The sequence below is a fragment of the Colossoma macropomum genome, unplaced genomic scaffold (genome assembly GCF_904425465.1).
Source record: "Colossoma macropomum unplaced genomic scaffold, Colossoma_macropomum, whole genome shotgun sequence".
In the NCBI taxonomy this organism is placed as follows: Eukaryota; Metazoa; Chordata; class Actinopteri; order Characiformes; family Serrasalmidae; genus Colossoma; species Colossoma macropomum.
This window is the reverse complement of record NW_023494795.1, coordinates 21,377,924-21,405,759: the sequence shown is the minus strand read 5'-3', so window position 1 is coordinate 21,405,759 and position 27,836 is coordinate 21,377,924. Positions and strand designations below refer to the sequence as shown.

Here is a 27,836-nt window from a genome sequence, read left to right as displayed (position 1 = left end):
TGAAAATATAAAACTCACAAGTTTTCTTTATTTACTATATATAGATGTACACCAATTGAGAATTGGTTAAAAGCACACAAATGCTAACATAGGACAGATCTCATCACAGATGACAGAATGCTGAAAATTAAAAGTTCTGAATTACAAATTGATAAAAAAAAAAAGTAGCATTTAAAACCTAGATATTTCTAATGCAAACAGTACCATGTACAGAAGTCTGTGCCACTTTATCAGCTGTCTGCAGTTGCTAATAACCTTTTTTATCTGTACATGACAATTTGTACAAAGAGATCTACCATTTAATAATAGATAGAACATAAAATAAAAGTACATAATATGTACAATATTACATGAAGCCATTTAATAGGGGGCACATACTAAAGGACACTTTGCAATATTTGTTTTTTTTGAAGGAAAAAAAAGCCTCCAGAGATTTTCATTTAAAGCCATTTAATGCAGGAAAACGACCACCAAAACAAGCTGCAGTGTGCACGGGGAGGGATGATACTGACTTTAGTAGTGCTTTAATACATTACATCTTGTAAAGCACTAGCGTAAGTATGAAAATTAAAACGCACTAATCTTAAAAAAAAACAAAAAAAAAAAAAACAGCCCAATACCAGGAAGGAGGAACAAACTCTTGTACTTTTAGGACAATAAAAAAAGAGAATGTGATTGTGGTAGTTCTATATACAGTTTGCACATTCAGATTGAACATTAAAAAGCTAATGCAGGCAAAAAAAAAAAATAATAATAATATATAAAAAGAAACAAAACTTGCAAGCATTTTGAGCCCTAGAATGTCATGAGCTTCTCTTCAGTTCCAGCCACATATCAGAGAATGGAAGTTCAAACAATGGTTCAGATTGAATACCACTAAAAGAAACTGGAAGTAAATGGGAAAAAAAAAACTAGAAGCAGGCCAAACTCTTCTGTTTTAGAACACAAGACAGAGCATACTGACTCAGCATGACCTGATGTGTTTAGCTGTTCTCTTATCTATATTTTTCTTCAAGTTTCATCAGGAAGTGCCTTCTCAGTTGTTTATGAAGTTACTCCACCACCCACTCATATTTCGACCCTTTCAGCCACTGTAACAGACCAGCCTAGTCTCACCCACAGCTAAAACGTAGCAGAGAGCATCTTCTCCAGCTACTCTGGGTGCATTCTGCAATAGAAAATTGCTTCTAAATGAAAGACTTTTGACATTTAGATAATAGAGTTACATGCATCTAACCTGAACAGTATTTTTCTAAAGTCTTCCACTATGTAAAAGGCACTCTATGCAAATAAAGGCTTTGTTTTCCTTTTGGATGTAAGCAAAACTGGTCTTTTATAAATCCGTAAAGCACAAGTATAGGGAGCTTTAATGCTTACAAACGGAACGACTTGCAACAAATGTCTGCACAGCTAACTCTGAGGAACATCCGCAGAAAATGACAAGCTCTGAAAGGAGATCTCTGAATGTACCAAGACCTCTTAATGCCTCGGTAATCCTAGGAAAAACGGTTTAAGGTCCAAATATATTGCTAGATGATTCCTCAACACGTTTCAGGTTCCACAGATTTATTCCATTAAAACAGTGCAAAATACACACAGGAGAAGCACCCAACTATTTACCATTGTTTGAACAACCACACTCAGTCAGGGTGAACTTATTGCCAGCTGTATTGTGTAGCATTTAAAACATATTTAAAATAAAAGAAAGAAATTGGCACAAAACCTAATTCCTACAGAGGAATACTCTCCTTCAGAGATCTACCATGGATAGAAGCCTCCAAAAGACAGGCAAGCTCATCTGAAAAGAAAAATACATACCATAAAGTTTCTGTTGCCAGTGACACTTGGCTGACAGTCCCCATTGCTGGACAAGATAACACTCAAAAACAAACACACATAAAATGACATGAACCACCAGTCTGAGGCACAAAGCTGGAGGCAATAGCAGCTGTGTCCTAGCACTGAGGAAAAAAACAAGGTTGGAGATGTACATGCGTTTCCACCCAAAAACTGCGCTCTATCGTCTTCAAACGGGGTAGAAAGGCTTTCGCTCATTTTAACACAATGGTCAGCAGTTGTACTGCAAGTGCTCCTTTGTCAAAAACACAACCTGTTCACATTTTTCACCCTAGCACCTACATTTCAATGATCAACAACGATAACCGATGGTGGGGAAGCGGGGGGGGCACTGTGGAAAAATACCACAAAAAAGTAAAAGTACACCTGAGAAAGTCTTTTTAAAATGAAAGAAAGAGGAAAGAGACAGAGAGAGACACAGAGAGACAGAGAGAGAGAGAGAGACACAGAGAGAAAGATGACCAGCGTAGGGGTCTGGGCAAGAGAGGGTCACTGTGGCTGTTCTTGGGAGCAGAGCTGGGTGTTTCTCAGGCCACATCAGGCTGTCCTGTACTGCTGCTGCTGCTGCCATCAGTGCTATGCTGGGGCACTTTGCACTGGGCGTGCTGTGCCCGGCCAAAGGAGGCTGGGTTGAGTCTGGGCTTCTCTGGTCCTTTAGTGGCCGTCGTGGGTGGTTATCATTTCCTCTGCACGCCGGTGCGTTTCTAGGGCCTTAACTGTAGACATGTCCTGAGGCAGCTCTGATTTGCGGCGCATCAAAGGGCGCTCTTTCCTCTGGTCCCTCTGAGGCTAAAGCACAAAAATAATCATGCTGGTGAATCTGCTATTGTAACTGTTTATAAGGGCATTAAAGAAAAATATGGGGAAAAACACCCAAAACAAGTATCACTGGATGTTGGTCAAGTGCCTCACTGTCACTTCCAAAGTACCAATTTCAGAGTTTCAGAGTAGGCTAGACCCATGACTGAAGACAAGACAGTGATTAGACTAATCAGAGTTAACTTTTACAACTTAAGTAAAATATCTTGTTGTGCAGAACAGTTAAAACAGAACAGAACAATATATAAACCTGCAGTGTGTACCCATAAGCACACAGTAGTTTCTCGGGCTCTACAAAAACGGTGCTGAATGTTGTTTCACATCTGAATTTTTCAAGTTATCTGTCTGATATCTGTACTTTTAAAAGAAAAACATGCATCTCCAAAATAGCAAATATATAGGAGATGGCAAAAAATGTTTAATTATAATGTAAGTTAATATAATGAAATTTTATTTCAAGCGATTTTGGAGCATTTCTGAAGGTCCATACATCATGAAATTTACAGAATGTGAAGGGCAGTTGCTGAGTGCAAATGATGCAGAACACACACACACACACACACACACACACACACACACACACACACACACACACACACACAAAAAAAAATTCACAGTGACGTGTCCCCCTTTACTCACGTTTACGTCTCTGATGCATGCTTGCATCAGAAATTGCTTTGTGTTGTCGGTCACTAATTTCGATATCCCCATAGCCAATTTTGATACTACGTTTAAGTGCCAGTATCGGCACAACACCAACAATTACATAACATTACATGACAATGTGCTTTTCTGAGCATAACATGGATATCATAAGTACTTAAAAGCTGCAGTGTGTACGATTTAGTGGCATCTAGTGGTGAGATTGCAGACTGCAACCAACTAAAGACTCCTATCTCACCCCTCTCTTTCCAGGTGTGTTCTAAAACCTACAGTGGCTGGCATGTTTCTGCTTCTTTGATGACAAAAATTCACCCTCCCTTGCTTTTTCTTGTGCTAAATAACCAGTATGAACCTCCATTCGACAAACTTCTCACAAGACAAAACGGTTAGCCAGCACCGACAGCAACCACTGATTTTTCTTTCTCCATCTTTCAATCAGTGCTACTAAATTCAAGCTGCCTCTTCAATATGAAAACAGAGCCAGCGTTTAGTTTGTCCATTCTGGGATAATGTGGAACGAGGTTGCAACATAGCAGCCTCTGCTGGAAGAGGACCAGCTCCCTATGAAGGTATGAAAGGCTCATGCTAAGCAAATGAAAGCACAACGATTTGTAGTTACAAGTGATTATACAATAATGATCACTTGTAACTACAAATCGCTGTGCTTTCGTTTGCTTAGCATGAGCCTTTCATACTTTCATAGGGAGCTGGTCCTCTTCCAGCAGAGGCTGCTATGTTGCAACCCCGTTCCACATTATCATTTCTGCTAACAAATGCATAACATGCATAACCTTTCAAAGATTCTGAAATATTTCATTGAAAAGAAAAAATAAATTAAAAACATTACATGGCAAAACAATTAAACTTTTCTTCATACTCTGGTTGAGACAAGCAAAAGAAACATCTGAATTGGTGATCTTTTGTAAATGAGTAAACTTGACTACCTTAAAATGTTTTAATTGAACTTAAATGTGCTAAGCTTTCCTTAGCATGACATACAACATCAACTATACTGGGAAACGCTGGCCATCTCACTAGCCATGATCAAAATGTGTCAAGCTACAGGATTAGAAACGTAGTTAAAAGTTATTGGCAGCATAAAACCTTCTCCTTTCTAAAATCAAGACAATTAAAGGGCACTGGGTAATTACCTGAGTAGCTTCCTCTTCCACTGTCTTTTTAAGCATCATGACATCATCCATCATTGCGCCATCTGTTTCAATCTCCATTGGACTGCTCAAGCTGGTGGAGTCAATATACATGAGGAACTATAAAACACAAATTAGCAACAAAAATTAATAAACTGTACCAAATCTTAACGTAGCACTAAAAACACATGCTATACTGTGTCTTTTTAAATCCGTTTTTCAATCTAAACAGAAGCTGAAACGTAATAACTAAATTTAAATAAAGTCTGTTTACACTTATCCACTTCATGCATCCTGGGCTCACTGGACTACTATCTGATCATGAAACAGCCAAGTGTAACTAAGACACATTGGAGATGGTCTGCTATCTGACTGCTCAAATCACTTCAGGAGCTGGTTTAAGACACAAAAGCCAAGTGTAAATGTCTGTTTCTTTAAGATGAATATGTAATCGCTACCCCCCTCAAATGGAACTGCTTCAGTAGACGTTAGCTATTGCTAAATGGCTACAACAGGTCGATTTTAATAAGCATCTCCAGAGGTATGACCAGGCAGAGATGAGAATTCCATCTAGACAAATGGATCTGCAATCGATTGTGTAAGAAAGCAAACATTCTAAGCTGCATAGCCTTTCAGGGAATGTACCCAACATTATCCTCTCCCACCTGTATCGACTCCTCTGTCTCTCACGCACAGAGCGCTTTCATTAGTGAAATTAATCATGGATAACAACACAAAAGCTGCACGCAACAACTCCTGCACCTTTTACACTATAAGCATCATAAAAACTGAGCTCTTTCCATGGCTCCAGGCATCACCTTGGCAGATGCTGGAAGACAATTCCCTGGATTTGCATATAACATAGGAAAAATAGCACTAATGCACTAGCACTAATACTGGATTTCTGTCTTTTATCAAGTGTACATGTAATGTGGCTAAATCTTACGAGGACATTATCTGCAAATGAAATGTGTGAAATGGCAATGTGTAAATACGCTGAATAAAATGTTGTGCTTTTTTGCAACTCATTTGCATCTACAGGCATCACCAGACATTAAATATATTCCCTAATTGTGCTTTGGTAGGTATGTAATGCTAAAATTTTAAATTATGGCTTATTTAAGGAATGTTTCAGCATCCATTTCATCTTTAGTACGTGAAATGTTCAACAGTGAGTTTGAGTTGGGCCACTGACTTCACCAGTTAAGAACAATGCACTTTTGGTCCTGAAAACTTTTGCAGCGGCCTGGGTTTTGAGTCACTACCTTATTGTAAGATGTAGCCCTATCCACTCCAAGTTTTAAAGCACTTCAGAATTCTTTCTGTTGCTGCCATCACCAATCACATGAATAAAAACCAGTAAGCCAGTGCCACTGATAGCAATACTTTCACATGTCAAGTTTCACAGATTAGCAGAAACAGTCTGAATAATGGTCAGCCACCCCCCACACACATGTATCGTGCTGTCGATCTGTTTTCTCTCTATTAATTAATCCAATTAACCACTGCTGTGGTGTTCCATGTGCTGCCGTTTTGTTTGTCAGTAGGGCTGCAACAACGACCTGAATAAATTGCTAAGATTGTTAAGTTAGTTAGCAACAAATCTCATCACTGAATAGTTGGCTTGACAATGCTTATGACAGTTTCTCGTAAACTCCAAGATCGACCTCACCTGGCACGGCTGAATTACTATCATGAGTGAGAGAAAAAACCCTGCAGGCAGAAGCTTAGCAGGGTGAGCAAGATAATAATAATAAAACTGTAGTCAAATGTCAAAAAAGCTGCATTTCGAAATAGTTTGTCTAAACTGAACGGCTAAATTAGACTGTTCCATTGCTTCAGTTAAGTTCTGAAATGTTGCTTTTTCCTCTGTGTTTTGGCATCCTGGCTACACAAAACAGTGTTTTAGGTCACTGAAAACTGAGCTTTTGGATAATGTTCTTCATACTGAAGATTTTTTAGTATTTTCTCTGCAGAAGGGTACAACTCGTCTTTAAAAGTGCTGGCCTAATGCCTGTGGTCAGTGCTGTTTTACTAATGTTAAAGAGAAAATTGGATTAAAGTAGTATTTTCAGAAGTAATACAAAAGATCTGTTAACACTGCCTTGGAAATAGTCCTTTTTTGATGGTAAATGCCATTTAGAAGATCTAATGATGCAGCAACACACAGGTGTCCAAGAAACAACTAAGCAGGGAACTGTCTAATTACTTTTCCAGCCAGGGCTATGTTGAGTACTATGAATTTTGCCTTTACAGTCGAGAGAAATACTCACCTGTGGATTTGACTTGGCAAGGTTCTCTATCTTTATCCATGCTTCCTCACGCTCTTTCCATTTTAGCTTCTCTCTAAAAGACACAAAAGACAAAAACACTCACGTAAGCTTGAATGTGTAGAAGTGAAAACAAGACTGGAACTAAAAGATGATGAGAACTGTCATACTTATTTTTCTCTGCTCTAAACTGCTGCGTGCAGTCATCAAAGAGTTTCTGATTCATCTCCATAAAGAGCTTCAGTGCATTGTAGATCAAGCCATGGATGGTCCTGAAGGAAAGGATGGCAAGAAGAAGGAACACTTAATGTTATGCCCAGATTATTTACCTCAGGTCACTCAACATTTGACAGTAGCATGAAAGCTAGGTTTTTAAAAAACTGGCCAACAGAACAAGATAAAATCAACAAAAGAATCAACATAATTTTACACTAAAGGTTTGTCTGAAAACAAGACAAAGAATAGTTAAGAAGACAATGTTACTGCAGTAGTTGAACAGTTTTTGTAGCTACACTTCTCTTGCATGCACAAATTCTATTACATTAACACATATCTGATTTGGATAAATTCATATGCTAGGATTTTTGTTTTGTCCCATACATCTTTCAGTACAAGATTTTCTTCTTCACAGGACTACTCTGAAACCACTTCGCAACCCATCAAGAGTTTCTTTACCAGAAACAAAGTTCTGGCCTGGTGAAGAGGATCTGACTCACTTGTTCCAGTGGGTTTTGGAGTTGCGGTAAAGAGCAGGGAACATGATGGGCAGGATTCTGGCTGCATTGTCACTGATCAGACTCATTATGTACTCATTGTTCCAGTAGTACAGGGCCCGCTCTGCAACCTGTGGCAATACAGCTTGTCAAAGTCTGGCAAACAAACATGTGACTACAGGACAAACACTGTACACAGAATTCCTTAATAACCCAGAATTTAATCTAAGATAGTTATTATAGTTTCCCCCGTGTGCTAAATGACAAATCTGCTAGAACTACGTAACCCCTTGCACGCTAGACTTATTAATCAAGTTATTAATCTTAAAACATATTATTCATCAACTTTATTTGGTCACTCCTATAAACTAACAATAAAATTATGCATGTGAAGAACTGAACAATCAGCCCACAAACAGACCTTTAGAGTAAAAGGAGTTAATCGATTATTTATCAATACTTATGCCTACATGCAAATAGAGATGGCAAACATCAGCAGAAATGTCAAAAAATATCATCTATACACCTTCATATATCATGAGATTCCTTATGTTGGACAAAGAACCTATAGTTATGTTTACATTACAAGTCTCATTTCCTAATTTAGATTTTTTACTCAGATATCATCTTTCCATCTTTGTAACATTATATTCACATCATATCTGTAATAAGGTGAACAAACTCATGCTCTGAAAAGCCCTGCATGCGCACTTCTAACCCAATAACGTCACCTCATGAATGTATCTGGTCTAGGACCTCATATGAAAGTGGTTCAGATCAAAGTCCACACAGCTCTGAAAACATCTATCTGCATCATATTAAGGCAGAAAAGAAACCGATTTGTGTCACTTCATCTCAGTAACGTGAACATAGTTTACTTGTCAGAAAGTGGACAAAAAAATAATGGTGCAGGGGCCAGATTTAACGAAAGGCCTATTTACACCTCGCATTAAGATGTATTTTTGGTGACTGAACCACTTTTGGATTTTACTTGATCATGAGAAAAGCCAGGTGTAAACACACCCAGGATGCGTTGTACGTATATATCGTCTCGATCACTCAAACCACATTCAGAGGTTGTCAGAGATGAAAGCTGACTGCATTTAACACAAGTGTAAACACAATGCATTTTCGCTATCTGTATTCAATTACGAGAGCAGAAATGCGTCTGCCAGAGTAAACAATAAAATGAAAGATGGAGGATACGCAAGGTTGAAGTTAGCCCCAAACCAAGAGCCTTCATGCTGACAAAAGCGTTTTGTCACCTCATATCGTAATGGGGAAAGAATAAACAAAGGTAAAATGGAAACAACATGAGCGTTTACGTGCTTTTTATGCAGGAAAAGTACAATCAGATCAGATCTGGTCAAACTGGGAATACATTTTAGTGAAAAGTTTAAATGGAATCTGGCTAAAGTTTATCCAGAAACGATCTGGACACAAAACACTAATTCAAGGTGTAAAACAGGCTCACAGAGAGAGATGTGGAGGTTTGATTGTCCAATTCCAATACCTCAATGGGATTTAAATCCGAACTTTGACCAGGCCATTCAAAATATGACCAAACTGTGCTTCAGTTGCAGTTCAATTGTGCCACACTTTCATCTGTTACTATAATTATTAAATCTATTAACTATTGATTAATAAATTAATCTAAACAGAATGCCTACTTTGGTCCCTCTTTCATTGTCATTATTCAAAATTCCATCTGAGCGACTAGGAATTTCTTCTTTTATGATGCAGGGATCCTATACAGATACCTCATAGTGTCTGTGAAGTAAGATTCTCGCCTCCCAAAGTCATCTCATTGTTTACAGAAGTCTTCCAATAGCAATTCTGCAAAATTCTCTACAGCTGAGTTGGCCAGATACCTTTGCACACATGACTACATGTCTAAATGCGATGTCTTTTTCCATTACCTTTCCTAGCCACAGAATGGGGGCTGATATTCAATGCAAAAATGCAGAAAATGAAACTACGCAAATACATAGTACAGCTTTGTGCCTACAACATATTTCCCTTTATTCAAATATTCTGAAAACAGTGTAGGCTGACCTGAAAGTGTGGACTGGAGACACATTTAGCTAACTGCCTGAAGAGTGGCTCCATTACTTTGACAAATTCGGAAGGTTCGATGACATCCAGGATCTCCTCCAGCTCATTGAGGAACATCACCTCCTTTGGACTATGAGTCTTTGGCCAGTACTTCAGAAGAGCCATGACCACCTTTGGAAAAAAACGTTCTGTAACTCCAGGTTTAAAAAATACAATATACAGAGCAAAAAAGACAGCACATTACTGAAATTCATTTAAGTTACCAAAAACCATGACCATAGATGGTCATTTTGTTGTTGGTTTTCATCCCCCCCCCCACCCCCACAAACCTGTCAGCACCAACTACCTAACTCAGTTGATGCTTCAGTTTACAGAGAGTATATGAATAGAAAGCAAACAGCATGTTATGCAAACCTACATAGGAAATAAGGCTGCCTGACTGCCAAAGGCCAGATACAATCACACTTCAGATACAGCAACTACCAAAGGTTACTAAAACGAATAAAGTTAAACTCATTTAAAGAATTCTAGTAACTCTAGTATTTTCAGGGAAGTTCTGATAGCTTTTTGAAGTCTGTACAGCACTGCCTGCCTACAGCAATGCTTTATAGCTTATTCATAAAGTGTCAAACATTTGGCGAGTAATACTGTGAACAAAGAGGCAGAACGTACTGGCTCAGTGAGGGTGCTGTCCTTCTCCAAAAACTGTACCACACAGTATGCCAGCTACACAGACAAAACAAAGAGAAAATGAGAGAGAGGGAAAAAGTGAGTGCTACAGTGCCATTTGCTCATGCATCTATCTATCTATCTATATCTATCCATATCTATATATATATATATATATCTATATATATCTATATATATATATATATATATATATATATCTATATATATATATATATATATATATATATATATATATATATATATATATATATATTCACTTTTCTGACCTGAAAAATCTATCACCATCCTCACATTTCACCTACAAATCACACTACTACTGTCCATGACCTGCTGCTAGGTTACTGCCAGGGCACAGAAGTTAATTCTCCTGTGCAGTTTGCTGGCAAAAAAAGGACATCTGATATAAAGAAGGTTGAATTTTTTTTTAATTACTTATACTAAAAAGTGTTTGTCAGCAAGCTAAGCTACAGGTTAGATAACACTCATTGACTACAACATACGTTTGTTAGAAAAAAAGTGATATGTGGGGAAACTGTCCTCTAAACAGTGTAAAGAAAGTAAAGTAAAAGAAAACATTCATATTTGTAGAAGAAAAATACACTTAAACACACACAAACCACACATTTTTTGGGAGTTGTTTTTTCCCTTAGTAAAAGTATTGTTTTTCTTTTAGGAGTACGAGTAAAAATATGAACAATGGAATTCTTTCCAATTTGTCTGAATGCATGTCCAAAAAACAAATAAATAAATAAATAAATAAATAAATAAATAATAGACGACAGCGTTCTGGTCACAATAAGCCCACATTTACTTAGACACAAATCTGTTAGAAAGTCTAAAGGTCATGTCCCGTGCGGTGCTCCTCCACACTGTGTGGGCTGTGGGAGTGTCTTGTGCATCACTAGTTTTCATTTCTCTATAATTCCATTAAGTTTACAGCCAAAGTACAGTTAGCTTCTGAAGACAGATAAAAGCACATTATGACACATAATTCATACCTGTGGGTGGTAAACACTGAGAGACTTGACTTTATGCAAAGGCAACAAAACTTTCAATAGGAAAATCTTGTGCTCTTCTTTCAGCGGTAAGGCAAACCCGTTGATTATGCTGGAAAAAAGACAGAGGCATTATAACTCTCATACGGATACTGTAAAAAGATTTGCAAAAACTTTATGAAAAAGGTTTGAAGTAACACACCTTCCTAATATTTCCAGTAACTCAGCTATTCCGTTATGATGTTCAGTTTCATAAATGAACCTGAAATTAGACAGTTTTGGGGGGAACATTTTTAGAGATTTAGCCAGACTGCCAGCTCACAAACAACTTCACTGGTTGCAATTTCTAATGCCTTACCTATAGAAAATGTTATTAATTTGCTTCCTGATGTAGGCTCTAAGGCCTAGAAATTTGCCATAAATACGATGCAGAGTGGTCTTCAGGAAGTCTCTTTCCCGAGGGTCTTCACTGTCAAAGAGTTCTAAAAGCTGAAAACAAACCCACAATTACTGGGTTTTACTTTTAAAGGATAACAACGCAGGACACAAACACCAAAAACACTGTAAAGTCATACCTGCATGACAAATCTCTGGTCGATGTACTTTTTGGCTATGTTTGGCTGGAAGTCTGGGGACTCTAAGAACCGCAGAAAAAATTCATAGACAAGCTGAGGAAGGAAAAAGACAAAGCACAAAGTGAATGAGCAGTGTAGTGTGGACCGATGTTGAGTGTATATATGTGAGTATGCATGTACACATACCTGCAGGTGTGGCCAAGCAGCCTCTAACGTGGGCTCATCTTCTTCTGGGTCAAATTCTGCCCCTGTTGGGTTGGATGAGGGCGGTAATGTCCTAAACATGTTAACTGCAAACTGCAAAAGACAAAAAATAATATTGAGCTAATCAGATGGAGTAATTCGTTCCCCTGACAATACTACGCACTGATTACACAAAATAAATAATTAAATTTAATACTTTCTTTTTTACATTTCAGTATAGCATTTTAGAAAAAATACTGAACTCACTGTGGCTCACAGAATTGGAGTCTGTCACAAGTGCAGGATCACAAATTTAGTCATAGTGGCATAATATTTGTTTAATCTATAATACTTCATTAAATGTGGGAATATTTTTAGTGGAAAAAATGCATTTTAGATATAATTAAACAGCGACATTAACCACTTATCAATGTAAGGTGTTACGCTGCGTTGTTATGGCACAGGCAGTGATGAGACAGCATGTACCTACAAACCCATTTATAAACTTTTGAATTCACAGATAGGGAGTGAATGAGTGTCAAGAGACTGACAAAATACCAACTAACAATATTTTCACACTTTCACACTAGGTTTCTTCCACACCCAAAGCCACTTGCACCGAGTGTTCGGTACATACGGGCAACTGTGAAAGCTGTTTTCAAACTTGAGTGCGGTCCATAAAACAGCACTGGGCGTGCAATAATGTGTCATGTTACTTCCTGTTTCAAATTTTATTTCTTCTTTATGTACACAGTGTGGTCCAAATAATTTTTACTTTCCTCAAAATGCACAATTTAACATGAATGAATTACCAACTGCAATTTATTTTATTAAATGCGAAGTCCTGAGACCACTGCACAAAACACAGTTCTTGTCACTGCCTGCATCTTCAAGTGAGCAATGTACGTCATTTATTGGTGTTGTTGCATGAAATGTGCCATGCTCCCAGCAATAATTTCTAATCATCACAGTTTGGCAAGTGACACAGAATTGCACAATCCATCCATGCTTTCAGAAGGAACTTTCCAGTGTAAACAAAAACTTGTGATAACGCACCCCTCACCCAAACAAGCCATGAACCAGGTTACAGAGCTAAGTGTTCAGACAAAGAATAAAGCAAACTGCTAAACTGCTAAAAATCACACTGCAAAGACACTCTTCAAGTCTCAAACATTTGAAATGACAGCTTTTGGAAAACCACTGCATTGTGTTGTATTTTGTACAAACCTGTTCCTATTCATTTGTTCTCAAAAAGCACAGAAGTTTTAACTGGAATGTATAGGAGCCTGTACAAACAAGTTAGCACTGAAACCGTTCCTCACATGAGCACGCTGAGCCAATATGAAAACCTACTTGTTTCCCGCAGTTACTTTGGAATAATAAATCATGTTTTCAATTGTACTTCTTTGTGTGCTAAATTGTTGTGCAACACCAGTGCTGATACTTAAAAATGCAAGTTTGCTGTTGTTCTCAAAATTAGTCGGAATGCACAACCATAGCTCAGACAGCAGAAATGCTGCATTTTTGCAGAGTTTCAGTGCCTCACACTTTTCAGAAAAACATTAAGGTTTAGCATTATGAATATTTATATCATAACAAATTTACTTTTCCAACTTGGTTAATAAACAAAGCCCATTATCTCAGTGCCTAATAAACGGCTTAGGTTTCACCATACTGAACCTTAATTACTGTCTTGCCTGACAAAGGCAACGCAGTATACACACAAAGAAAATAAACGTAAGACTGCACTCTTCAGGGTTCAGACTCTTCCCTCCACTTTGATGATAAAAGCAGAGAACTTCAAAGTGTATGTTTTTAATGGGGTGGGATGAGGGAACTCTAGGGTAAGAGTATATTATCATGCTGATTTTGCAGGGCTTTGCATTTTTTTTTATTCTCCTGCACTGATCAAATACAAGCAGAATCAGAAGAATGAGTCAATTTGCACTTCGATCAGCAGTGGTTTCCTGCTTAACATGAAGCTCAGTCTTTGATAAATATCAAAGGGATGTTATTCAGCACGGAAATGGCTAACGTTGGCACCAGAACACTTTGGCCAGGTCCACTAAAGCGCTCCCTGCAAAACGAAAAGTCTCTGGCCAATGCTCCATAAAAGGAAAGGTAAGGAAAGATCTGATGCACAGTCCAACAAATGAGCTCTAGCTTTTAATATAACCTTTTTAGGGCTGACTGATGACTATTAACAACTTAAGATTTTGATTTGGAGGAGCCCCTACACAAGAGTGTAAGCACTGCCTACAAAGAATTCAACAGAAAGACCAATGAAAAGAACATGACCTACAGGCTCAACACTGAGCCATATTTTAAACACACTGATTTCCAGCTTTTCAGGCTGGTCTGAATTAAATTGCACCCCTCCACTAGAGATTTACCACAGTAAACCTCAGGTGCTCGAGCCAATCACATTACATGTTATTGACTTACTGAGAGTCTGTCCTATTATATGCACTTTGTGGCATCAGTATCTGTGACCATTTGTAAGAATAAATCTGTAACCACGTATAAAGAGACTGCAATATGGAACACCACTGTGCTACTTTGATTACTGGAGAAGATACTCCGTGTACCTGAGAACACAATGCTAAATGAGAACTCCAACACCAAGCAAAACCATGATGGACAACATCCTGGGAGAAATCAGTGCTCCAGAAAATGGTAATTCACTCACCATGTGTACAACCTCTGGGTAGATGGGCTCGGTGATTACGTTCCTGTTGTGCGTGATATATTCCACCATCTCGCTGAGCGCCGCCCGCTTTACCTCCTTCCATTTCAGGTCACTCAGCGGGTCGGATACAAAGTCAAAGAGCACACAGCACTGGCGCAACTTCTGCACGAACAGCTTCTCCTGCTCTGCTGGGGGCACATCTATAGCAAGACAGGAAGAAAGGCATAGACTGAAAATGTATTTTTGACATTTTCTGTGCATCCATTTTCATGGTGTTGGTTTAGAAATAACAATAAATAAATAAGTAAATAAATATATAAATAAACATTAAAACGTTTAAGATTTTACCTAAAGGGTTTACTTGGGGATACGCAGATATGTGGGCCAACATCCAATAATCTTCATGCACACATCTATCAATGCATAACCATCAATTTTGTGTGGACATTGGTACTAGATATGCATAGATTAGCACTGCAGACAAATAATACTTTTTTCACTAGGGTTACAAATGCAGTAAAAGGCATCACCTAAACTTTCTGTTCTAATAGAGCACAATAAACATGTCATCAAATATCGGTCAAATCAAAACTTTAAGCAAACACCTGCTGATACTGATATGATCCCAAAACCACTGCACATCCCTAGTCTTACTCTATGAAATAGCATAAAGTCAGCCAGACAAATCTTGACAATACACGGATCAGGCATGCGCCGATACCATTTTTTTCGGGCTGAGTACGAGTAGACATTTTTAGTACTCGCTGATTCCAATACCATACTGAGTAACCTACTTAGAATAAGGTAGTTGTCAGTGTAAATGAGTGCAATGTTCCTTAACAGTCAAATCATTACAACCTAACCGGACTAAATGAAGTACAATAGCTAGCTACGTGATTAGTTACTCTGGATTGAGTAGTGCTGCAGTGGAGAAGAGTGGATTTTGTTCCTCACCAGAAAAGTTGTAAGTACGGTATGTAATGTACAGTATGTTATGCAGGTTTAAACCCTGATCTGTCTCTCTGAACAACAGTCTCTGTAGCGCAGCAACAGCAAGAATCACATCCAAGGCCAACGGACCGGAAGAGCTCACTTGTGGAGTTTCACGTCTGAAGTATTGTGTATGACTGGTTGAGCTGTAGTTGAACGTGCTCTAAATCCAGGCGTACACTGTGTGATTTCAGAGATCTTGTTCTTTGGTGACACTGTATGTCTAAATAGTCCATAATGTATGGATAAATCCTACAGTTTATATCCGCACACTGCATTACACGCTGTTACTTCTATGTGAAACATGCTGTCCATGGACAATTTCAAATAACATACAACATTGGGCACTGAAGCTAAAAGTCAGGCGGTGATGTACACGGTAGGACAATACTCTTTACAAGTCTCTTTACAGCCTATAAAATCACTGTATTAACGTTTACACCTTTTAAGTCTATTCGGTCAAACAGAGTAAAGTCGGCACAGATGGACATTGGTAAAAAATGTCTCCATGTCTCCACCCATACTGGGGACACAGCTGTGATTGTGTGTTTAAAAATGGGCTAAAATCACACAGTGCAGGTCTGGTGGGAATCTGCCAAGGAGAATAGCTGAAAGTGAACAGCAGCTTTGTGTCCGACTGTCACGTGGTCTGTAAGTCCTTTGTGTGTGAGCAGAGCCTCCTTCGCCGCGTCTGTTCATTAGTGAGACAGCTACACTCGGCTAACGTCAGACTGTCAGCGGATATCGGAACATTAGTATCAGTGCATTTTTATGAGTAACAGTACGAAAACAATGTGCACGGTATCAGCTCCATACCCGATACCAGTATCGGTATCGATGCTTCCCCAACAAGCATAAATGATTTGCGCTTTCTTTGTGGCTACAGCAATTGTGGCACAATAACTATGCCAATAGCCATGCACACCCACCCATTACAAGACACTATAACAACAACTGGTGAATAGGAAGAGTGCAAAACCTGTGATCTTTGTTTTGTCTCTCACTCACTGTACTTTCTTTAAGTCAACGGAAATACTGGTTGATGTTACGCTGCATCTTTTTTTTCACTTCACACTGCCTTCAAAAGGTCATTTAAATGGGAGTGGCTAGAAGTGTTTAGCTCTGTGGTTGAGGTGCAAAGTGAAAGAAAAAAAAATTATGAATGTTTAAAAGGGTGTTCTACACTACCTTAAAAAATTCATTAGTGTACAAAGAATGCTTGGCTTTAAATCAAAAGTAATAACTAGTAGCTTTCCTTTTCACTGAAGTCCAGGAACTCAAGCCTGGAACCTTAGCACCAGAGCTCGATTTTCTGATATCGTTCCACGGGGATTACGCCCTGCTGTCTGTCTGGAACCTGTAACTGTAGAAACATCAGTGTATTGTAAAGAGAGTCTCAGAGGCAGTTCATTTGCTCTCAAACTAACATCACTAAAAGCGAATCCTCTATAATTTGACTGGCTTTAATGTCAAAACCCCCCTTGAGTACACAAGAGGGGTTCTTTCTGGTCAATCTACTACTTAAGCTTTTATGAAACTGTATCTCAAAATGATGGTCACCTTGAAAAATACATTACTATGTTTCCCATATTTTCATAACACAACAGTAAGTTGTGTGTTTGCGTGCAAGAACGGAGTCAGGGTTCCTAATTTATTATTACACAGAGAGAAATTTGAAAAAGATCACAACCCCAATTCAACACAAGGAACTTCATTCCGTAAGCAGGACATTGTAACTGGCAACTCTTATTAAAGAAAAAAAAGAAAACCCAGATCTCTTCCAAAGAAGAGAATCACAATGAAGTTGTTAGCACACCAGAATAAAAAAGATTTTTAAATTCTAAAATTAAAATTACAAATTACACCTACTGTGTATTTGTTACTGTCCCCTTCAATGTGTAATCCGCTGATGCAGTTCAGTGTTAAAGATGATGCATTTTGTTTCAAAAACCAACAGACAACTGTCATTTCAGGACAATAAACATATTAAAAGTCCTGCTTTAAATGCAGCTCTGACGCTGTACTTTTGATCCAAAACTTCCTACATTCTGGCTCATACAGTGTTCAAAACGATCTTAATGAAAACAACAATACTTTTCCTTGAGTAACATGTCTGAGTGCTCGATACACCTCTGCGCAGCTGTCAGACCTGTTTTTGCATACTTTTCCACTACCAGACACACAGAATTGTAGGACTAGAAGAGGGGTCTAGTTACATACTTCCACTGTAAGTTGCAGGCCATATACCAAACTATTAAAAGACCTGAAAGCCTCAAAAGGAGAAACCTTCCACAGTTTTGATTACAATATATCCACAGGATACAAAACACTATGACTGAACAAGTGACATTTTCCTTTTGGTTTAACATCCACACAGAGGTAAGACACTACTTGCGGCCTTTGATACAGCATAGCATCAGGAGAAGTAAACACATAACTGGCACTATAACAAATCACATTTCAAGGAATTCAAGGAAAGTGGGTCAAGCACCTTATGGGACTGTTTGGTCATCAATGTCCTCTCTGTCTTGAGCATTTTAAACAATATATGAGAGGGACAGAGAATGGGTGCATTCAAAATAAAGATGCCCATCTTAAGGGACCCCCACTATAAACAGCAGGTTTTCAAAAGACAGCTTGGTGGATTTGAGAAAAGCATGAACAGAGAATAGCAGCCTATTTGAAAAACAACAAAGAAATTGGGTTTACACAAAAAGGATGGCTGGGCTGAAACTACAACAAGTCTAACTGCTTCAGAGGGATAGTCCCTCTCTATACACATACACACACTTCCCCAAGCTGTGACCTCACTTCCTTTGACATCGGCAGTCTCAGTGGGGGGATGGGAGAGGCAGAAGACAGTAAAACAGCTCCAACCCCCACCACTCTACCTTCTTGCTCACACTTTCAACTATGCTCCAACTGAGGCTTCCTTGTTTGTTTATTAGCAACATGCATTGTTCCTTTAGTCCTTTTTAACAAAAACAGAATCAGAGCCTAAACCTAGAACACAAAGCAAGCTATTTGCTTTGAAATAAGATGTAGTAAAATATATTATTTTAACCCCAGGACAAAAAATCTCCTTTCTACTCGAGCAAACACAAGAGGGTGCACAGCAACATTCCTATCCCTACCCCCTCCTCCACGGACAATGAAACAGAATGGCTCACCTCTAAAGTGCATGAGGGCCACAGGCTGAAAAGGCCCGTTGGAGCTTGGCGCGTCCAGAACCATCTTGCTCTCCTCCTTAGAGCATGTTAACATTTATCAGTCCAAAAGGAGGAAAGGAGAAGGTTGCTCAGCTAACGCGAGGAGCTAGCATCCATTTCAGCACCACCACTCTCAGCAGAAAATGAAGCTCCACTGCCGCTGGAGGGAATCAGCTAGCTAGTGATGTCATGCACCAAGAGGGTACTGGCAATTGGCTGAGCAGAATCACATGACTTGGCCATGGGCGGGCAAGCTGAGAAGGCTTGTGATTGGCTGTCGAGTTTAAAATAGGGCGGGACATTTGGAGCAAGAAATGCACTGAGCAGACATGTGGATTTCAAGGAAAGTACAGCCAGCTTTCTGCTAACCTTTTCCACAGTTGTTCTCGCACGTCTTGGGCAAAGAACCTTCCAACTAAAATGTCCTATTTAAGTGGGAAAGGAAAAGATGTCATGCTGGGGAGATGGTGATGGAGATGATTTTTTTGGAGGGTCCTGTACATTGTTTCAGTAGAACTTTTACAAATTGAGTAAATAAATAAAACTATTTTAAAAAAAAATAAACAAAAAAGATATATTAACTATAATATATAGACAGCACCACAATGTTCAATTTCCATGATAAATCACATGCAGTTCAGACAAAAAAAACTGAAAAAAAAGAACACACATGTAACTATGTAACTGACCAAGACCCAACACAGCACAGCCTTCCACAAATCACCATCACATACAGCAGCACTGAAAACATATTACACTTCCATAAATGACATCATCTTTTTATTTTTAGTTTTCTGCTGCAGTTTAGGTGTAGCTCACTGCAACTTGTTTGATATTGTCACAGTTGTGACAAATCTTGTAACTCTAAAATGAGAGCGGTGCAGAAAAAGGAAAAAAGTTATTAACTTTGAACTGAAGTTAATAGAATAAGGAACAAGATTTTCGCTGCCATATCAAAACTGCAGATTGGAGGAGTTGCAATTTTAATAGCCTACATTTAGAAAATTAAACCCAACAACACAAAGCTTGTACACTGATGCCTGTAGATGATGACAACATGCTCTGCCCATTTTTGTGTTCTCCCTACAATGCCTACCTGACCCAGCAAACAAGGAGCTTGTTAATTAGAGTAGAATCAGGTGTGTAGAACATGCACAAATATGTGCACAGTCCCAATGACTGGAACTGGGAACCGCTGAATTTGACCAATCAGAAGCAATGAGCTGTGTACATGACAACACAACTACAACTAACTGCCAATGTGGCACAGTATGTTTAGCCTTCAAATTTAAGCCAGAAAAGTGTATGTGCTGGTATTTTTGGAGAAAATAACAGGCCTGAACCCTAATTTCTAGAAAACAGTCACAATTTAAAAACATTTGATCACCAAAAAGAAAAATAAAATCTCAATTTAAAGCCACAGTCACAATATCAGTCAGAAAACCTGCAATTAGATACATTCCCTAAATCATTCAGCCCTAGTAGACAGTGCAAAGTGAGCTCTTCAGACAGAATTACCACTGACACTTTTACTGCTGATGGTGAAAGGAAAAAAAAGACAACACAACACTTTTGCTGCCATGCCACTGTGACATAATTTCAAATATGCAAGATAAACAAGCAACCACACTGAAGCAGTGAAGTGCTGACAGGAAACCACACATCAGCTCGTTCTCAGCAGCGGGCCTGCAGCTGCCATACGTCGCCTCATCCGAGCTGAGACACAGATGATACAGCGCAAGAGGAAGACACCCACTCCCTACCACTGAGTGACAGGGTAATTTAAGCTACATCACAGCCTGAAAGGTTTATTTCTGATGCATCTGTAAGGAGACTCCATTATTATGACTGAAGTCTAAAATACTGAAAAAAGTGCTTATTCAAACTGTACGTCTGTTTTTAATATAACTCTAACATGCATTTCAACTAGAAAAAAAAAGGCCTTCTAAAGAAATACAGCTGCGATAAAAAAGCAATGCATTGTCCTTAGTGTAGTTTGACAAACAGTAGAGGCAATGTATTACAGCAATCGCTCTACAGAAGACAACCCGCAGCATCTGACAATCAATAAACATGGGAGTAGGTAAAATGACAAAGGGCTTGGTTCTTTTAACAGCTAGTGTTCAACAAGTTGAATTACACCACAGGCTCTTCTACTCCATCTGAAGTCAAAACAGAGGGGAGCAGACTAAAAACAGCACTGAGACAGAGGCATTGATCGGCATCAAAGCATATGACCTGAACATAATGTTTCAGAGAGAGGACACTGCAATTCTGGGTCATATATTACAGGAGACTCATGTCTGCAGGGCCCCCTCATAAAAGGCTTATCTGCGCTTGTGGTTCATTTTAAAAGAGCTCCTGTTGTTCTTACATCCCATTACAGTCATGAACTGCCCCTGTGACGAGTTTTGCTTTATTTTCAGCCACATTCAGAACTAAAACAGACTTCAGTACAATACTCTGTTCTTTAGTCTATCAAGAAATAATCGCCATTAGTTGGTATTACAGTGGATTAATCTATGTATTCACTTAAAGCTGTTTAAAATAAGAAAACTGCCTGACTATAAGGCTGACACAGTGTGTTAAGTGTAGTTGAATTGTCAGTGAAGATCTTTTATGATTAACTCCATACAAATTTACTTAAGAGCAGACTACAATGCTTCAAACCCAAGCAAGTCAAACATATGCATCTGCACCTGTAAGAGCAACAGTAACATGTACAGAAATAAAGCCTGTAAACTGTTATTTTGCTTCTGCTGTGGACACTCAAGCATGGTATTTGCTATCAGACAACGCTCACTTTTACCACTAGAGGGAAGCATTCCTGAAGAGCAGCTATGGTCAAGCAAGTCTGCCCTATTGGTCAGTCAAATCAAATCAACACAGATTCATTAGAGGCAGTCTTGCACTGAAAAGATGATATTTTGTACAGATCTAAAACACTATGCCCAGTTTTTTATTAAGAGCAAAATTAAAAGTCACATAAAACTAGATAATTCGTTTTCAGCAAGTCTGTAAATAAATACAAATATGAAACAACTGTTCAGTTGAAAACAATATTTACTAATATTTACAAATTTTGTATTAAATATTAACTTAAACAAGACTAAGTTACTAAGTTCAAATTCATATTCTTTCACTAATTTCACAGAGTTGCTTCTTAAATCAACTCTAGTAAATAGTTGCTGAATGCAATGGTTCAAAACAGAACACACTATAACTGTATACACTAAACTGGAGCACATTATAAGTTATGCACTGTACACTGTATGCAACTACACTGTTTACAAGTGCTTTATGAGCTTTTACAGAGAAAGAAAGACAGTGGGTCTGTACTTGTCTTGGCATCAGCACATCCAGAAACATAAGGACCAGAGAATTAAAGTTATCTAAGGATTAGCCCTAAATATAGCCACTTGAGTTAAACCCAGGACGAAGTCTCATCCCCTTACGCCTATGGTTGTTTCCATGATTTTGTATTACATAACTCAGCTTCAAAGGAGGTGCCAAGATCACTTATACTACTTTTAGTCTGAATGTAAAACCTATCAAATGTGAAAGTGTTTAAATGCCATTTGTCTAGAATTCTTTTCTTCCCCAATACTTCAAGTATGCAGTCCATATGACCTGACTGCTCCAATGTTAACTACAGTTCCTTGGGAGAATAGTACACATAAAGCTTTACTGAAATACTTATTGACATGTTAGATATGTTTCTAGAGTCTCACATGAAGAGTAATTTCTAAATTCAGGATTTTTCCTCTGCTCCTTTACCCTGACCTAACAGAAGAGACAGTCACTCTTAAAGCCATGTGAAATCAAAAGGGCAAGGAAGTTTAAGCAAATGTTTGAATACTTTTGTTTTTAGTAAAGAATATTACCACTCACTTCATGAAGATCATTTTTAGAAATTACAGAACGTTACACAAATACATCCACCTCATCTAAGGGAACCGAATGCACTGGGACATTTGACTTTGTACAAGACGGTAACTGATGGAGGCTTTGTTACGGGTGATGTGACAACACAAACCAAAAACAATCAATGCAACCAAAGGCAGTTGAATAACAATATATAAATTAGGAACAGGAATTAAAATTCGCCCAAATACATTTGGTGCTTGAAAATAGCATAATCTTTTCTAGACTGTTACTCTAAGAAGGGAGCAAATAATGTTACACTAAAATAGGACTCTACACTGTAATGTTCATAGTTATGTATACAAAACAATACAGTACGAAATTTCAATTAAAGCCATCTTCTATTCAAGTACATTTATTAAAAGGTGCCATTTTTACGTCATACAGGATTATGTTTTTGTTTATTTATTTTTTTTGCTTCACAGCTTTAAAACTTTTAAGCTTCTCAGAAACCCTTAATAACACTGACGTACAGCCTGCAGGCCAAATAGGTCAAATGTAGACAAACACATCTAGTGTTTAAAATTAGACAGGACATGTACACAGGCTCAGTTTGGAACATCTCATTCACTGTTCATTCAGCCAGAGAGTCATGCTCACATCAATATCCCAGGGATTCACAGGCTAAGATAAAAACAATGTACAGTGAGCCTATACTGTCAGCCTGCACTGCCACGGTGATGCTTAAAATAAAAGAAGACAATCATACGTAAATGTTTTCTTTTATGGAAAATCCTCTACAGCCAGCCTCTATTAAATAGCAATGTGTCTCTAAGCTCTGAACAAATTGTTCTCAAACATTTTCAGAACAAGGTCATCAAAACTGTAGACCACGCTCTTTCATTCACACCACTACAAAAGTAAGTTTCCTTCAGAAAGACGCTGTAAAATAAAATTCATACCGAAAAGATACAATGCTGTGCGTTCCATCACATGCAGTGAGTTATACTGTGAATCTATAGAGTGACTCATCATTTGAGGTAAGGAGCGAGTGGGTTGTTTTCATTGCTTTGCCTGAAGGACTTATTTAAGTAGGTGCATGTAAACCTACTGAGCTTTACCTTTGAAAGCAGGCAGTTTTTGGAGCTCCCTGTTATTGCTGAGGCTAAAGCGAGAGGAGCTTTGCCTCTTTTCCTTTTTGACAGGGGCTTGGGATCCAGACTGCTTCCCCTTCAGCAGCTGTGTGGTGGGTGGCACGCTATTGCTGCCTTTCCTGTTTGATCCCTGAAGGGAGGAGAGGAAGAGCAGAAGAGAGACACATCAAGTCGTTGTTTTATTTTTTCATATTTAGCCTTTCACCTTTCAGTATCAAGTAGAAAGGGATATCTCAGGAGATCATCCCACACTCTCATGCAGTTAAAGTTTAAGTCTCACAGACTACACAGGCAGACACCCAAGGGTTCAGTGTTGCATACTTCAGCCGCTTGTCTGAACAGCACAAAATCTCTGTGCAGCCATGGCTACTTGTTAAAAATTACCTGCAAATGAGTCATCAGTTTCACAAAAATGTCCTTCAATATTTCCTTTTGTAAAAGTCTGATTGCAAAGATTCTTTGCACTAAAAACATTATTACAGTGATAAGCAGCATCTGATTTTTCAAGAACCAAGCATCCACATCATTAGCCAGCCTGGCAATCCTGGTTTTTTTTGTGTTTTTTTTAACTGAATGATACGCGCTGAGGCGCAAGATTGGATTTCACAGGCCAACAGTCAAGTCTCTTTGACTTAAACCAAGCCACAAAAGTCTAATGCTATTAGGCAATGTATCATATTTCATGTAAATAAAGCCTCATAGCAACAGCTTGTGTGGATTCGAACAGGATGAAGTAATATTAATAGTTCAGCAGAGTGTCTGCACACACTGGCGAGATAACTGTGGATGACTGCAGAAAGGGAAGGCTGTTTTCAAACGTCTAGTTAGTGGGCTGTACCTATACAGTCGGGGCTTTTCAAGCATCTTTTCTTGCCTCTAATAGCATGAGGTGTGTAGCTTAAGTGCTTACTTTGGGGTTCCTCTGGCTGTTATTAATGTAGACCTACCTATAATTCTACCTTGTCAGCAAACTTCATAATTCCCTAACTACATAAGCATCACTCCAGAGTCATTTGAAGAGATGGAGGCTTTTTCTAAGATGTTGTCAGAATTTGTACGTGTCCAGTCTGTGAAAATAAACTCATTCATAGGAATCTGAATTTTCGCTCAAATTCAAGGGAGCATAAAGTAGAGTCGCATCAACCAGCAGAACATGGTAGTTAGCGTTATTTAGTCAGCTAGCAAGGTTAGCTATGTGCACGGCTAGCTCGCTATGTGAGTTTGCTAGCCTTAGCTATCCACCGTTAGGTTATATATTAAGTTAACGTTAACGTTACCTCATGATCCGAGTTTTCTTGTCCTGCAGATTTACCGACTTTTCCAGACTTCGGCGTATCCTAACAGAGAACAGAAATCAGAAATGGAGTATAGTTGACAATGTTCTCAAGCAAAATAAATAAGCCACTAATCTAATTAAGCTTACTTGAAGGTAAATGTAGAAATAAATATGACCAGAATATAAAGGGAGCAGCTAACTTAGCGTTAGTGGTTGCAAACCAGCTAACCGTTAACTTGGCTGACAATTTAGTTGCAGCTATGCTGGCTACTCAGCTGATGCAGCTATACAGCTAATAGCACGTCCGAGAGTATTTTAAGTGAAGAAGCTAAACTAAGGCTTCAACCCTATACATGACAAACACTGCAGAAAATGTACAACTTTCTAACGTTAGCAATAGCTCAACAGCTCCAAGCTAACTGTCAGGCTAAGCTGTTCAATATAAGGTAACTGAAGCGTTAACGTCAGCTAAGCTAGCTAACTGGCTAAGCAGGATACTCCCATGAATATCATGCACTATTATTTTACTTTGTGTCTCTTCTGTAATTTGGTACAATGTGTGGAACGAACTCCAAACAAATTTCCCTCTGCCTTGGTACAAATATGTTAGCTAACCAGGTAAACGGCAGACAAACTCTCTAGCGTTAGTCAGTGATACAACACTAGCTTCAGCTAGCTATATTAGCTCTACGCCCCACCGACCTGGGCAGAGGAAGAAGACTACGAGTGAACTAATGTTAGTGTTTGAGGCTGCTTTTGTCTGCTCGCATGCCAAGTAGTCTATGTTACGTTAATTATGAATCGTTAACTAGCGTTCAAACCTAAAGGAAAATCTCAAAAGCGAACTTACCTTGTCTTTTTTCGTTTTGTTCGGCATCGCATTCATGTGTCCGACCGACCCTACCCTACAGACTCAGACTCGCTCCGCTCCGCGACAGCAGTTAGTTAGCGACTCGTCTTTCCCCTCATATCTGATAGGCTGCTGATAGCCAGCTAGCACAAACTGTCAGTGTCACGCCGAAATTCCCCTCTCCTGGTTGGTAGGAGGACATGCCTAGATTTTCTCGCTAAAAGAAAAAATGTGCAGGTAGTCGTGCTTAAAACCGTTTCTTGTTTCTTTAGGCTGGCGGCGTTGATCAGGTCCGCGTGACGTGAAATATATATAAAAAATTGTCTGGCAGCGTATTTACGTGATTCAAGTACTAACTACAAGTGTTGTGTAAATGCTATACTTTCTGTTTATTCTCCAACGACATCAGAGCAGGCAAACGCACAGGTATAACTGATGTTAGATTTGTCGGACTGTCTCGACAAATTGAATTTTACAAGGTTTCAATGGCAGTAATAACTCCTTGTTTGTGTCAGCACAAGCTGTCGCTAAGTAATTTCACTGAAACATAGGACAGAGAGGCGATCCCAAAAAGAGTCGACCCACTGATTCTACGCATTTGGGATTCGAGAGTCGACTCCACAGCTTGGGACTCGAGTCAACACAGTGACGTTCAAGCTTGCCCACGCCCACGCGCACACGTTAGGAGTGTGGGATATTCTGCCGCCACCAGTGACTGTATGTGTATGACTCACATATATTCAACGCTCTAGACAGCCTGTCTGAAAAATGCATCCTTCCATAACTCACGCACGTCAGTAGATTTGCTGTGTTATGCTTTGGTCAAAGTTTCCCGCTGTAACAAAAAGTGGCTTAAATGAATTTCTCCAGTTCTGAAACATCTAACCACCAGTTTTCACCTAGCCCCTGACAAACACCTAAGTTAGCTCTACAAACTACCTTGCTAAGGTCAAATATGCCATATAAATGGACATCTTATTCCATGAGATTAACATAGCAAGATCCACTGTCAATCATATCATCAATAATGTTTTATGTCCTTATTATGGTACTTTGTGTTACCATATTTCCTTCTGTATGTTTTGAATTTTATAATTAAGGGCCCCCCTGCAATCTCCCACTGCCTGTACGGCACTGCACCACTCCCCCATGCTGGACCTTGCGAGTGGTGGGCCCACATGGTCCCCCCACGTTGCCTCTTCGGGCTGAGCCCGGCCGGGTTACGTGGGCTGCCCGGCCACCAGGCGCTCGCCAAGGGACGCTACCCCCAGGCCTGGCTCCAGGGGTAGGTCCCGGTGACCCTCTCCCGGGCAGGGTACACGATGTTCTGTGTCCGTTTATCATGGAGGTTTTTGTGTGAATTGTTGTGTGGAATCAACTCCATCAATTCCTGTTATTCGGAATGGAAATCAAGAGTTGCCTCTAAAATTGGACACCCTGATACAGAATGATGCAGGGTACTAAATACACTTATCATTAACACAATTCCTTCAGCCTTGCAGCAAAAGGAGGAATATAGAATTACCACAAAGAAATAACCTTAATTGGGGAGAAGGTTCTGGTGCCACCTGCTGCTCAAAATAGAAGCTTTCATAGGTTTCTTTGATTGAAATGGCTGGTCCAGCTTCAGTTAGGTGTGGTGAGGTATGTGTGGTCCAAATTATTTTATCTGAGGCAGTCAAATAAATGTTTTAACTGATGCCATAGTAACATTGCAACACTGTACAATTATACATGATTTTATCTTTATTGGTTTTGAGAATTTGTTAAACTTGAACACGTCACTATATTTGGGAAACAAATGAAATGATTGTGGAGAAACACTAAGAGATTCAA

At 39.0% G+C, this 27,836-nt stretch overlaps 1 protein-coding gene across 3 annotated transcripts; it reads right to left on the bottom strand.

The window, feature by feature from the left end:
- On the bottom strand, window positions 1-26,113 carry ppp2r5cb (protein phosphatase 2, regulatory subunit B', gamma b). Of its 3 annotated transcripts, XM_036581824.1 has the most exons (16): window positions 26,001-26,113; window positions 25,152-25,211; window positions 23,842-24,004; window positions 14,658-14,857; window positions 11,972-12,082; window positions 11,786-11,878; window positions 11,569-11,699; window positions 11,413-11,472; window positions 11,214-11,322; window positions 10,198-10,251; window positions 9,526-9,696; window positions 7,474-7,601; window positions 6,928-7,029; window positions 6,761-6,833; window positions 4,491-4,607; window positions 1-2,646 (listed from the first exon to the last, which is right to left on the bottom strand). In XM_036581824.1, the coding sequence occupies exons 1-16, from the start codon at window positions 26,034-26,036 to the stop codon at window positions 2,512-2,514; spliced, it is 1,743 nt and encodes a 580-aa protein (XP_036437717.1). In that variant the 5' UTR covers window positions 26,037-26,113; the 3' UTR covers window positions 1-2,511. The 3 variants fall into 3 exon arrangements, with proteins under 3 accessions (XP_036437717.1, XP_036437718.1, XP_036437719.1); XM_036581825.1 differs by lacking the exons at window positions 23,842-24,004; window positions 25,152-25,211; window positions 26,001-26,113 and adding an exon at window positions 18,818-19,045 and having other exon boundaries at window positions 2,499-2,646; XM_036581826.1 differs by lacking the exons at window positions 23,842-24,004; window positions 25,152-25,211; window positions 26,001-26,113 and adding an exon at window positions 15,006-15,921 and having other exon boundaries at window positions 2,499-2,646.
- Between the last annotated feature and the right edge of the window lie 1,723 nt (window positions 26,114-27,836).